Source organism: Filicampus tigris, chromosome 5 (assembly GCF_054856515.1).
Source record: "Filicampus tigris isolate MCC_2025a chromosome 5, RoL_Ftig_1.0, whole genome shotgun sequence".
Classification (NCBI taxonomy): domain Eukaryota; kingdom Metazoa; phylum Chordata; class Actinopteri; order Syngnathiformes; family Syngnathidae; genus Filicampus; species Filicampus tigris.
The window spans coordinates 20867561-20881811 of record NC_141221.1 but is presented as its reverse complement, the minus strand read 5'-3'; the positions used below and the strand labels follow the sequence as shown (position 1 = coordinate 20881811).

The 14251-nt window shown below is 42.8% G+C and overlaps 1 protein-coding gene across 2 annotated transcripts in view; it reads right to left on the bottom strand.

Moving 5' to 3' along the window:
- The window catches only part of LOC147147747 (uncharacterized), a 33218-nt gene that overhangs the window by 11476 nt on the left and 7491 nt on the right, over window positions 1–14251 (bottom strand). For both annotated transcript variants that reach the window (XM_086030686.1, XM_086030687.1), the window contains 2 exons: window positions 9982–14049; window positions 6849–6974 (listed from right to left, as the gene is read on the bottom strand). In XM_086030686.1, the coding sequence (XP_085886812.1) occupies window positions 6849–6974; window positions 9982–14049 (4194 nt within the window). The remainder of the gene's footprint in view (window positions 1–6848; window positions 6975–9981; window positions 14050–14251) is intronic.

Below are 14251 nucleotides of genomic sequence, written 5' to 3'. Positions count from 1 at the left end.
TATTTTAATTCATGAATCCACATAAAGCCTGGTACACACAAAGTTGAGTTGGGCCAGTTCTGTCACAATTCCTCCCATAACTAAAGCCAGCAAATTATCAGAAGGGTCTAAAGATTATCCTGACAGATTATCCTGTAGTGAGGGGTATGTTAAGGGTTACGTTTTTCTGCTCTAAAAGTGGTCAGCGCTGACAAGTTCAATATTTACAAATGAAAAATCCTTGAGCATGTGAAGTGATTGGATAATGTGTTCAAAAAGTCATTAATCACAATACAGTGTTCCCTCACTTTATGCTCCGTGACCCCTTGCCATGGATGAATTTCTGCGAAGTAGTAGTAGGTTCACTTTTTTTTGTTGTATTTACTAGGGCTGTGCACATGAGGGTAGTGACTCAAACCGAGTAGCAAATTGGCCATTGAAAACGAACGCTCAATCAAAATTTTCCCATGCGAGTGGTGCAGACGGCAAACAACATGCGCGATTCCAATTCGTTGACAGTGGGGGTGCGGACAGCAGCTGACATGCGCCGATTTCTATTCATCAATGAAGGAGGGGGGTGTCAACCAGCCCAGAAATGGACCGGCTGTTGGGGAAACTCCCGAAATTCCCGATTGCCACCGCGCCCCTGATGGAAGTAGCAAACGCAGATTTTGGGTGCGAGTCGCAGCTCTATCAGGCAGTTATGGAGATGAAGATGATGGTGGTGATGATGACGATGGTTCGCAAAGCAAATCTGTTTTACGAAATCTGTGAAAACCCCACAAAATCGTGCGGTAAACCGGTAATAGACAAAGTTATGGTCACAGATGAAAACCCCGCACTAGACTGAAGCCTCAAGAATCAAACCACAAAGTAGCGAGGGAACACTGTAAACAAGACACACGTTGGCAAGAAATTGGCACTGCAATGTATTTACCGGAAAAGGTAACAGCTAGCCTAGCTCGTTCTACTTTTTCTTAAACTACTGTTTCTTCTTGTTTATACGTTTGGGCAGTATGGATGTCCTCCCGTGGCACCATGTTGCTCATAGATTAGTCCGGGACGGGTACTACACCAGGTTATAGAGTAAAAGACAGTTGTTGGTGAGGGGATCGTTAACTCATTCACTGCCAGACATTTTCAGACCCTCTTTTACCCTAAACGCTTGAAAAATTAAAAAAAAATAAATATATATAAATAAATTCCTGGGCTTGAATGGCTGGACTGTGAAAAGACAAATATTTCAACGGCAGTGAATGAGTTAAGTGTGTGTAGTGTGGTGAATAGGTGATCAAGAGTACACCACGCGCTTTAAAAGCAGTCAGAACACCATGTGGGCTCTCGTCTTCAATATGTGTGTAGCAGGTTTAACAGTTCTGCTCTTAACACTGACTTCCATCTCTTTATACAGTGAAATAATCGTTAAAAACACAAGTGACAAAGCCCCCTGAAAATACAAAGACACATGAAAAAGATATTTGTAAGGGCACAAATATCTAATGAAAGCATTGCTTATCTTGAGCTGGTATGACTCATCAAGCATTGAACAGCAAACAGGTGTTACCTAAAGATAGAAGTGAGTCTACTAACTGCAATGCATCCATTCATGGCTTTCTAAATCCGTCTTATCCATAGAGCACAGGGTAGATATGGTCACAAGGGTACAAACAATCGACGATCTTACAAGAAACAAGTAGATGGACTAAAAGTATTGGAACATGTGGTCATTACATCTACATGAATAGAAATGTCGAGCGACGGTATAGCAGCCTGCAGTCTTCCGGAAAATGTTGTGCAATGTAATGGACACAGTCAGGCTTGAACAGAAAAGGGTATTCCACAAACTGCTGCCAGAAAGACTCGTCCAAATGTCTTAAACAACAATCAAAATTAAGATACAGGAGGCACAGGGGAAACAATGAGTCAACCACCGATCATTACTTAAGAGCTTACCAAAAAAAGCTGAATACTTTTGCCAAAACAGGAAGATTTCGCTCTCTAATTTTGAAGATTGATTTAAGCATGCAAAATAAAGTTTTAAAGTCACCACAGTGACTAAACAAGGAAACTAGTAAAGACAGGACATATAGACGGAAATTTAAAAAAAAAAAAAAAAAAAAAAGAGGGACTGAGAGGCAGCGTGTGAGCTGTGAAATGGGTAAACACTAAATGCACATTTCTGCAAAATATTCAGATTTCAGGATACTTTCTTACAGCAGTGGGGGTGTTGGGTGCGGTGCGCCTGCGTAAGGACAGACGTTGCTGGCTGCGCAGCGAGAACCTGCGAATTGACTCCCTGCTGCGGGAAGCTAGCGAGCGCAAGGAGCTGGTTCGGTTGAAGTGTCCGGCCCTGACCTCTCCTCGTTCCCTCTCCACTGAACTGGAAAAAAAGCTGAGTGCCCCATGAAAGGAGCGACGGACATTTCCTACCCATCCTGACACTTGAGAATGCGCCACTGACAGCTTGTCCCCTAAATACTCCATCACAGTCCAATGTGCACAAAACCAGCTTTGTCACGATCGCTTCGGAACTGAGCTGTAACACTTGCTATCACAGCAGCAAGGAATCATGAAGAGTGCACGAGTGAAGGAACTTTATCCCCAACACTGGTGTTGGCTGCTCGGTCAATACTGCAGCGGTGCGGAGAGTGAGGGAACAAAACTGCCCATGTGGTCTGATATAGGAGCGATGGCGATAGTTTATGATAGCCGCCAGTCTGACTGTACGAGGAGCGAGCCACTCTTTGGTTTCACTTGTTCAAGTCTTCTCTGCAGTGCAGTCCCAGAGGAGCCACAAGGGCTACGTTTCAGCTCATCACTGTCAAGGCTTCAGGCTGCCAGCCATTCAATTGCGACATTTCTAATGTCTATTTTGATTCACACAGGATATTGTTGCTATGATTTTCCTGTAAAGCCAATGCCAGGACATGTAAATGTGATGTAATCCTACTCTACAGCTAATATTTAATTTGAGCCAGTCCACCAATGTGCTGTTTACCAACAGGCTCCGCCATGTTTCTCAGCCTGCAAGTGCGGAAAGTACCAACTACTCAAATACTTCAAGTTTTCTAGACCCGTGGTAAGCTGACACAGCTAACAAAACTGAGGAATAATTAGATTTTTAAAGCTCTCATCGAATCAGCAGGTGTATATAATATCTGTCGAGATTCCAGCCTTAACCGGAGCCAAACACACTTCTCCCAGGTTTTCTTCCTGAATGACGCCAAGGTTAAAAAGGTTGGGAAAAAAAAAAAATCCATCAACGATTAAACTCCCATGGCAACTAGGCGGTGCTATCCTGGCAAAAAGGAGAAACGGTAAATGACAAGTAGTTGCAAAAAGAAAGCTGCTGTCCTAATTTGTATTCCACTAAGAAACCCAAAGAGCAACCACTGGCAGAAGCGGGAGATGTGGTAGGGAAAGTCAAATCCAGAGTAAGGAGGGGAAAAATAGAGACTCTTCTCTCCTCGCTGTAATCTGCAGGTACAGACAGGTAGGAGAAAATGCGTCAGCGGTGCTCCTTTCTGTATTCTGGGCATTTGCGTCGAGGAGAAACTGGGTGGAGAGAGGGAGAGTGGAGTCAGAGAGCGCGACAGCAAGAATGGGAGGTCCCTGATTCCAAAAGGGAGAGAGAGGGGAGGGTTCTGCGGTGCCGTTGCTCAGGCCTGTTTTGATTGCAGTGCAAGAACACTCAAGCGTTATAGCAACAAAAGAAGGGATATGGAAGCAAATATAGAAGGCTGGCAAAGAGGCTCTGACAGCAGAGCACAGAATTAAAAACACTGTCATGAATAATAATTGGGAATAATAACCAGCTAGTGATGACATGAGTGTGTCATGACAAGACATGACATGACATGAGAGAAAACACAAAACAGGCATCTATGAGTTTTGTGGGATCACAGTGTTTCCATAAAAAAACTCACAACACTTTGTCCACTGTAAATTTAATCTGGTGTGCAAGAAATTCCAAATTAAAAATACTCCATACATACTTAACACAATTCATGTTAGAGTAAACTGGGACAGAGGAGCTAATATGCTGCCTCACTGTCCAAATATGCCCCCTGCAGGTAATCTTTGGAACATACCCGAGAAACTGCACTTACAGGAAAACAGCTGCGTAATTATTCTCTGTTCTGAACAGCTAAGAAGTCCACATTTCTCACACTTTTCTAAATGTGTCAAATATTTGCCACTTCTGAATGGCTCACCGTGGCATAAAATGGTGTGAACATTACTTTGGAAATCGTGTTCAAGATATAGGAATAACTGTTATTTACTTTCCTTGAAAACACACAGTATGTTGTCTTGTACGAATGACAAAGGCATACAAATCCTCGCAATGTGTTTTTTTCCCTAATATTTTGAAATGTGAAGAAAAGGTGTCTGCGTCAGCAATAACACCACATTTATTTCAGGAGCAAATAAGAGAAAAGAGATTATCACAAATATTTTCTCTATCCTTGATTTATATTTAAAATAACCAAATGTATGAAGAGGAAAAGCTGCCAAGACAAGATGCTCTGCATTGCCTCTTTACCAACCATGTGACCAGTTGTGACTCACGGCTGCTCATCAATTCCCCCTCCTCTGATGATATCATTCAGTGCGCGGCAGTAGCCAGGAGGAAACCCAACCAGCGATAACATACAAAGGACATGATAAGTAGCCTACAGACATGCTGTACTTCAATTATATTTTCGGACACATCAGCCTCCTAGAAAAACAAATAGGTGTTGCAGTATTACTTACCCAGAAGTAGTGCGGACTCAAGCAACATGACCACAAGTACAAGTTGTACAACAAAGAGCTCAGCCCCATGCCCATCTCTGCTCTGCTCTGCTCTGCCCCACGTATCAGCTTCCCTTCGACCAATACCATGATGTCAGCACACAACCGTCACCTCATCTGTGTGACTCGAAGGACCCTCCCCCAGCAAAAGTTTTTATAACAACAACTATTTCGATTGGTTAAGCATCTATCTAATATTCAGTCGTAATATTATCCGGCCCAAACAAATACACCAGAGTGTGCTATAAATTAAAAAGGAACATTCTGAATACATATATTTACAACGTATTTATGTATGTATTATATATTAATAAATAAATTAACTTAATGATCTGCGTAAATTCATATTTATTGTTTTGATCAGATAATCTTCAATCAAATATACATGATTAATGTTACTGCACTGATATTTACAGCATTGCTTCTTCCGAGAATGTCTTGCATGGTTGAAGTTGATCGACGGAAACAGTAACGGATGCCCGTTTAAAACGATAGGCGGACCAGAGAGACTCTGTCTCTCTCTCTCTCTCTCTCTCTCCCTCCCTCCGTCCATGCGGGCGCGAGAGCCGTAGAAGACAACTGTTTCTCATTCATTTATATGACCTAATTTACATTCAAATGTACTCAAAACAGAATTCTAATAAACAAAACACCTTCAATAGACAGCAAGTAATAATCATTTTAGTCACTGACGTCATTGCCAGAGCGCAACGAAGCACAACCCGTCAAAATGACTGCTCTCATAGTTCAAAGAGTTTCAAAATCCTGGTAGTCCGAGTGTTAACATGGTTGATCAGGTTAAGTGTGAGTTTTGTGTGTGACTGCAGGTGTGCTTGTGGATATAGGTCTTTGTGTATGTTTTTGCGGGTCTTCTTTTTATGTTGTATTTTGGATGTTTTTATTGCACAGCACTTCGAGTTGCATTTTTATGTGTGAAAAGTGCTTGATTGAGGACGGCACGGTGGCCGACTGCTTAGCACGTCCACCTTATAGTGCAGAGGTCAGGGGTTCAAACCCGTCCCCGGCCTTCCTGTGTGGAGTGTGCATGTTTCCCCCGTGCATGGTGCAAAACATGCATGGTGGTAGGTTAATTGGACACTCTAAATTGCCCCTAGGTGTGATTGTGAGTGTGTATGTTTGTTTGTCTCTGTGTGCCCTGGGATTGGCTGGCAACTAGTTCAGGGTGTACCCCGCCTACTGCCTGAAGACAGCTGGGATTGGCTGCAGCGTGCCCGCAACCCTTGTAAGGATAAGCGATACGGATAATGGATGGATGGATGATTGATTGAACCGAGCATAAGAGGTTTCAAGACCCAGTGCCAACGCTGCACATTGGCATGGCATTTCGGGTAATTCATGTGCTAAATATTTTTTTTAAAAATTAAAGCTATGGTCAAACTGCCAGAATTACACTATAGCGGCATTTTAAATAATTATTTCAAATTTGGCACCACTAGGACCCCGTATAACCACTAGATGGTGGTAATCACCTTAAATTGAGTTTAACATTGTGTTAATAGAGGCAAAGAAAACAAGCATATTGTACCATATTCTAAATCTAAGTACAGTAATGTCACTACAGTTGGTTTCGTATTTACAGATGTAACCACGGGGCACTGAGGGAAAACATCTCTGCTGGGCACCCTTGCAGTGCAGGCCATCTCATGTCACAGCTTTCCCTGAGCCATGCTAACAGGCTTCTGACGACATGCAAACAATTTGCTTAATCCAATCTTGAATTGCAGGCAAGAGAAGGCATTTGGCACACTTTGAGAGACAACATGGGATAGGATGGGTGGAGGTGAGCCTTTGATGCCATACCTTAAACATCCATCCATTAGTCAGTCATTAATCATCCAGGCAATTCAGCTGCCAACATGACTATGCATTTCCCCTGAATATCTGTTTTGATTGTGCAAGATCATAACATAAATTTAACATGTTTCTTCACTGTATTTACAAAGATTGGAAACACATTTTCCTTAAGGTTGTAATATAGAGTATGTTTGCTTTATGCATTTGCTTTCCTGAAAATTACACAAAAAATGTCTTGCAGCTGGTGAAATCAAACTTACCCAGCTGTGGCGGTCCTGTTCTCTGTGGGCGCTACGACTCCGTATTCTAGAAAGACTTTTCTCAAGAGCAACACCAGATGGGGCTGATCGACGTGACATACTGCGAGAACGCATCCTTTTCAGCTCCTTGCAACACAAAGAGACCAAAGTGAATTGAACTGGAGTGCTATTTTGGACATTTTTCTGGCCCAAGAATGTTTTTCTTATTTTTTTTTATGTTACTTTAAAACTAACAATGGTCAATAAAATAAGTTGAAACTAACTAAACTAACATGTTAAATATAAAATCACATAAAATGAATTCATGAAAATCAGGCATTGCTTTACTGTTGTAGTCTGACAGAATTATTTTGGTCAACCAATTAAAATGAAAAAAAAAAAAAATCTCATTTCAATACAATCTCGGTAAATTGCTTGATTGCAGTGATTACCTAAAAACAGAATATTAATTTATTCTAAGAACGTTTTTTTAAAGAATTGTCAAATAAAACATTGGGTTTTACGATGTAATTTTCAGTCAATGTGTATTCCTCACCTTTGTCATTTTCAAGTTATTTCAGAGATCATCATCACACCAATTTTTCATGAGCTGCGTGTAACTTTGCCGGATCCATTCAGGTGAATGAGAGCGACTCCCGTCTTTCGATATATACACTTTCCTCTTTGCCGCCACCGCACACTGCACCGTGTCAGTCAAGGAACATACAGGTTGATGCAGAAAGACATGGACTACAACAAAGACAAAAATGCTGATATATCGAAAGATGGGACTCTTGAATGGACTCGGTGACAAGCGCACGGCTCTCAGAGGTTTTTACCACAAGCTTCACTGACAGTATATCACCCAGAGGTACATTTGAAATTGTAAATATAGTTCAGTATTTTTGTACAACACAACATACAGTATTTGTACTCTATAAACTGTACTTTTATGTGTTGGCAGGGAGTCAAACGTCCATGCTTGCCTGATTGCTTGCCCACTGCCAGTCGCCGTCTGCCTCCCGAGAGTTGATAAAAGTCAGAAATCGGGGTTCATTCATGCTCTTGTCCACTTCAGCCTGTGTATCGCCACAGTATTTTTGATTTTGTGGAGGTGATCATGATGAGATCACGTTTTATGTCAATAAATCCAAACTATTTTGCAGAACACTTTTATACTTTCACAGGTAAAAGTGGACAAGAGTAGTAATGTGCATTTGCATTTTGGTGGCGATCGGTTGCCGTTTTAGACAACAGAACTGACAAAGCGAGCAACATTACCACGCTTGGCTCCTTCCCGTGACGTGGACAGCTGAGACCGAAAACATAACGTAACGCCTGAAATCCTAATAGGGGCGGGGAAAATTTGTCGTGAACCCAATCACAAAAAAAGCCCTTAAATCACTCAGAGTCTTTTGAGGTGGGCATTTTAGTACTGATGTCATTTTTACATGCAAAACTATTATATGAGTGCCAGCGTTAAGCTCATCCAAGTGTCCCTTTAAACCGGAAAACTGATTTTTCATCTGTGTGAGAGCTTCTGTGTATTTAATGGGCTTATTATTTGGGATGCCGCCACATCGTGCAACTCATGTTCTGAATCCTCGCATCCCCGCACACTGAGAGTGCGCAGTGGATGCTTCCTGCCCCAATTGATTGGTGCCTGTTGCAAAGGACAAGCAACGGAGGCTAGGGCGGTGCGCCTAGACTACTCGTTGCTCGTTGCTAGGCTGGGGCACATCAGGATCAGGCCGGTCTGAAACTTGTAATGGAAACGTGCCCTACATGTCATAGAAGGTTTCCAGTCAGGCTTCACGAAGATGCACAGAGTCAGCCCTGCTATGTGTTTTCAATGATATCCTCCTGGCAAATGACACTTGAGACCACGTATGTCTCGTTCTGTTGGATTTGACTGCAGCTTTCGATACGGTAGACCACAATATTCTTTTGACTCGCTTGCAACACCAAGTGGGCATTAGTGGATGTGGTCTAGAGTGGTTTAGATCCCATTTAGCTGGCAGGATTTTTTCTGTTAACCTAGGTTCCTCTGAGTCCCGCTCTGCCACTCTATCGTATGGTGTTCCACAGGGTTCTATTCTGGGGCCATTGCTGTTCTCATTGTATTTGCTGCCCCTGGGTTCCTTCCTTAGAAAACAAGGAATCTCCTTCCACTGCTACGCGGACGACTGTCAAATCTATATACCGCCAAGCAAAAAAGAGACTTTCTCCTTAAGACCACTTTTGTCCTGTCTAGAGGACATCAAAGACTGTATGTCACTAAATTTCTTAAATTTCAACGAAAAGAAAACAGAAGTTATGGTGTTCGGTCCCAGTGGCTCGTCTTCATCCCACCTTGTTGACCTGGGCCCCCTGTCTTCATAACCAAAGCCAACAGTCTCGAACTTGGGTTTTAAAATGGACAGTGATCTTAAATTGGACCAGCAAATCAGCGCTGTTGTAAAGTTGCGCTTCTTTCACCTTAGACAGCTGGCTAAGGTAAAACCCCTCCTTTCTCATCAGCACTTAGAAACAGTCATCCATGCCTTTGTTAAATCTCGGCTAGATTACTGCAATGCACTGCTCGAGGTGCCGAGGACCAAGCGGAGCCGCAGAGGGGATCGAGCCTTTTCTGTCGCTGGTCCTTCCCTCTGAAATGACCTCCCACTGGTTGTTAGGCAAGCCCCCTCTCTGTCCATTTTTAAAACCCAGTTGAAGACGTTTCTTTTCTCTGGCTTTTTGATCAGACCTGAATTTTTCGGCTCTTTTCCGGTGTCAATTTTATATAGTGTTTTATGTCAATTAATTGGTTTTATTTATCTATATTTTATATATTATTTATGTCTATATTTATTAATACATGTACCACAGCCTTTTATTGTTTTTGTTTTATTTATTGTATTGTAAAGTGCTTTGTTACAGCCCTAGCTGTTATGAAATGCGCTATATAAATAAAATTGTATTGTATTGTATTGTATTGTATGTGTAGTCAAACATGTGGTGGATGTAAAACATGGCCACATTGAATGTTTCATTGATACAAACATTTTCAAAGACCGAATAGCAACAACACAAAAAAACTACATAATGCCAACATTATTTCATAACATTTTTGAGTAAATATTTTACAGATATTTCCCAATAAGTCCCAATTTACCTGGGATCCTTGGGACCTCCTACGGTTTGAGACCTCTTCCTTGTTGTCTTGGGATTTAAGTTGTCTTGGCAACCAGACCTGATTAACAGGAGCACTGCTGGGAACTGTTGTTGCCTCTCTTTGGACAAAAGGGTCCAAGTAAAGTGGCTCACCTTGCCTACGGCGCCAATGCCTCTGTGAGGCCGGGGAATGTTCGTCCTGCCTAAAAAGCAGTTGTTCTGGGCTGACTTTGGTTGTGTGTTTTCTGGGCTCATGAAGAGGTTTGTTGTGAGAAATCTCAGTTGGCTGTAGCTGCCGTGGGTCATGGGTGGATATTGTCCACACTGGACTTGCTAAATCAACTGAATTTTGAGGTGGTATCCTCCAGGTAATATCTCTTTCAGGTGCAGGCCGTGATATACTACCAAAGTTGGAGTCTACTTGTTGAATACTGGAAACAGACAGTAGATCTTGATTTGAGGACGACTGAGATTGAGATGTGAAAGAGTCCACATCAAGAATGGAAGGTTTGTAGGGCTCTTCAGATCTGGGAGAGGGCTCCTTCCATCTTAGTGCAGGGTCAACGTGTTGAGAAGGGGTAGTTCTGATCAAAGAGTCCACATCAACCACTTTGGGCCTCAGAGGTGATTGATCCACCCTCATTCTCTCCTGTTCCTCTTTCCTTTGTTTGTCCTTTAGCCTGTGTCGCTCTGCTTCTTGAAGTCTGGCAATCTGTCTCATTTTCTCTGCCTCAACCTTTTCCATCTCGTCTCTCTCTGCCTCCCATCTCAGCCTTTCATTCTGCGAGGCCTGTTGTAATAACCTTTGGTTCTGTCTCTCAGTGTGGAGTTGTTTCTCCCTTTGCAAGTCTCTCAGTCTGTCTAGCTCTTTAAACTTTTCTCTCTCAATCTCTTCCTCATGCTCCCTCTCCAATTGTCTTAATTTTTCCCTTTCTTTATCAATTCCTTTCGGCTTTAGCATTTCCTGTTCTAATGTCATTAGTTTTGTTTTCTCACCCTTCCCTCTGTACCACTGCTTTTCAAGCTCATAAAGATAATACATCTCATTTTCTTTCTGCTTCTGTTTTTGGTCCAAGAGCTTACTTTCTTCTTTCTCTTTAACGCTCTCCAGTTCGTCCATTCTCTTATTCCTTTGCATTTCCAAAAGAAGTGTCTCCTTATCTAGCTCTGTCTGTCTCTCTTCCTCCCTGTGTCTTTGTCTTTCCCACTCACGCTGCCTCTCTAGATCCAATTCTTGATGCTTATGAAATCCCTGCTGTCGCTCTTTGTCCTTTTCCTTCAATCTGAACTGCTCTTGCTGTGTCTCAAGTTCTTGTTGTCTCCCCCGTTCTTGTTCTCTATGCCTGAGTTGTTCTTGAAGCCTCTCAAACTCTCGCTGTCTCTCCATTTCCTGCTCCTTCAATCTCACCCTTTCTTGCTGTCGTGCAAGTTCTCGTTGTCTCTCCATTTCTTGCTCCCTCTGCCTCAGTTGTTCTTGCTGCCTCTGAAGTTCTCGCTGTCTCTCCAGCTCTTGCTGCCTGAGCCTCACCCGTTCTTGCTGTTGTTCAAGTTCTTGCTGTCTCTCAATTTCTTTTTCCCTTTGCCTCAGTCGTTCTTGCTGCCTCTTAAGTTCTCGTCGTCTGTCCATTTCCTGTTCCCTGAGCCTCACCGTTTCTTGCTGTTGCTCAAGTTCTCGTTGCCTCTCCATATCTTGCTCCCTTTGCCGCCTCTCAAGTTCACGCAGTCTCTCCATTTCCTCTTCCCTCAGTCTCGCCTCTTCTTGCTGTTTAAGTTCTTGTTTCTCTATTTCTTGTTGCCTTTGCCTCAGTCGTTCTTGCTGCCTCTTAAGTTCTCGCCATCTTTCCAGGTCCTGCTCTTTCACCTTCAACTGTTCTTGCTGTCGCTCAAGCTCTCGCTGTCTGTCCATTTCTTGCTCCCTTTGCCTCAATTGCTCTTGCTGCCTCTCAAGTTCTCGCCGTCTCTCCTTTTCATGCTCTTTCTGCCTCTCAAGTTCTCGCTGTCTCTCCATTTCCTGCTCCCTCAGCCTTAGTTGTTCTTGCTGCCTCTCTTTTTCTTGCTCCCTCAGTTTCATCTGTGTGTGTTGAATGTCAACTTCTCGCTGTCTCTCAATTTCTTGCTCCCTTTGCTTCAGTTGTTCTTGCTGCCTCTCAAGTTCTCGCATTTCCTCCATTTCCTGCTTCTTCAGCCTCATCTGTTCATGCAGCATCGCTTCTTCATGCTCCCTCAGCCTAAGCAGTTCCTGCTGTCTCTCAACTTCTCGCTGTCGCTCCTCTTCCTGATCTCTCCGCCTTATCAGCTCTTTCTGCCTCTCAAATTGTCGCTGTCTCTCCCTTTCCTGCTCCCTCAGTCTTCTCAGTTCTTGCTGTTGCTCCATTTCACATTGCCTCTCAAGTTCTTTCTGCTGCTCCTTTTCCTGTTCCTTCAGCCTCCTCAATTCTTCCTGTCTTTCCTTTTCCTGCTCTTTCAGCCCCATCTGTTCTTTATACCTCTCCATTTGCTGCTCCCTCAGCCTCAACAGTTCTTCCTGCCTCTCAAGTTCTCGGCGTCGCTCCATTTCCTGCTCCCTCATCCTCATAAGTTCTAGCTGCCTACCCATTTCCTGCTCCTTTTGCCTCATCAGTGCTTGTTGCCTCTCTAATTCCTGCTCTCTCTGCCTTTGCAATTTTTGTTTTCTTTCCTTTTCTTGTTCCCTCTGCCTATGCATTTCTTGCTGTCTCTGCTTTTCTAACACTCTCTGCCTCTCTAGCTCTCTTTGCCTCTCTACTTCCTGATTCCTCTGCATTTCCTGTTCTTGATGATTCGTCCTTTCTTGAGTGAATGGCAATTGTCTTTGCTTTTCCGTTTCTTTCATATTTTCATACTCTAATTCTGGGAGATTCTGGTTTTGAAGCTCTCTTTGTTTTTGTTTCTCCCTTTCAAATGCCTTACGTCTTTCAAATTCTCTTTGCATCTCCCTTTCCTTCATCTGTGAAAACTGTAAAATGGCTTGTCTCTCAATTTCCATTTGTCTCTGTTTATCCCTATCAATAATTTTCATTTTGCCATTTTGCTTTTCATCCTCCTTTGTTTGCTCTGTTTTTACTACTTCTGTAATTTTCTCTGCTGTCGGCACATCGAGAGCTGATAACACCTGCTTGGCTGAAATTTGGCTCACCCTCCTTCTGTCCTCATATTTCTCTTGGGCTTTTCCCCCAAAAGTTGCATTTAATGACATATTCCTCTTAATAGCAGCTACTGTACCTTGAGAGCTTACCTGTCCAGAACCTATATCATCATAAGGCACTGCTGAATCTATAATGTCTGATCCAGTATCCGACTCCTGAATTTGTCCAGTCAAAGCAAAATAGGTTGCCCTGGGTTTTGGCTTTTCAGCTGTCTGCAGTGTTTTCATGCGTTTAGGAGCTGCAGCTGTTTCCTCATGGTCTGCTTCTCTCTGTCTGTCTTTGTCCTTATTCAAATCCATTTCTTTTCCCCTTTGTGATTGTTTTAGCGTAACATTCTCCAAATCGGGTTCTTGAGCTACACCTGTAGTAGGCCATTTTTGCAAGGATCCGATTCGCAAGTATCGAGGCTGTTGCTCCACTGCCATTGTTGAAGCTGGTTCTCCTTTTATTAAACCAGTTGCCTCCATCATTGGTCTGTTACCTTCTGAGCGTCTGTAGCGTAATGTCATGGCTTTATCTTCCCACTGAGCAGATGGAATGCTCTCACTCACCGCCCTGCTCTCTACCACTGCTTGCACTGTGTCCATGGCGTAGTTCACTCGCAGGGGACTTGGAGATACAGAATCTTTATAGATGGCAGTCACAAGAGTTACTTCATTCTCATTGTTTCCCCCTGTCAAAGATGGGTTACTGAGTACGTCAGTGCCATTGGTCACAATGGATCTCTCCACAATATTATCAAATAAGGATGCTCGCACTGTCTGCACTTCAACACTAGGATCGCTTTGATTGTTGGTGGCAATTGACACATGTTCTGTTTCCAGACTTTCTGTCATTGAGCTGATATTTTTGATGTGATCTTGGACGTCCACAGCCATCTTGCCACTAGGGTTGACCGCTTCAATCTAAAAAAAGAAAAAGTATTACAGGTTTACTGTAAAACAAACATTAATCATGGTATATGCCGTACGTAACGTAAATAATAATTATATACTGTACGTAAACTCATATGTAATGATACAACAATTTAAAGTTTTATAAAAAGTCTACACACGCCTGCTCAAATACCAGGTTTTTGCGACAGAAAAATTAAAGCAAGATAATTTC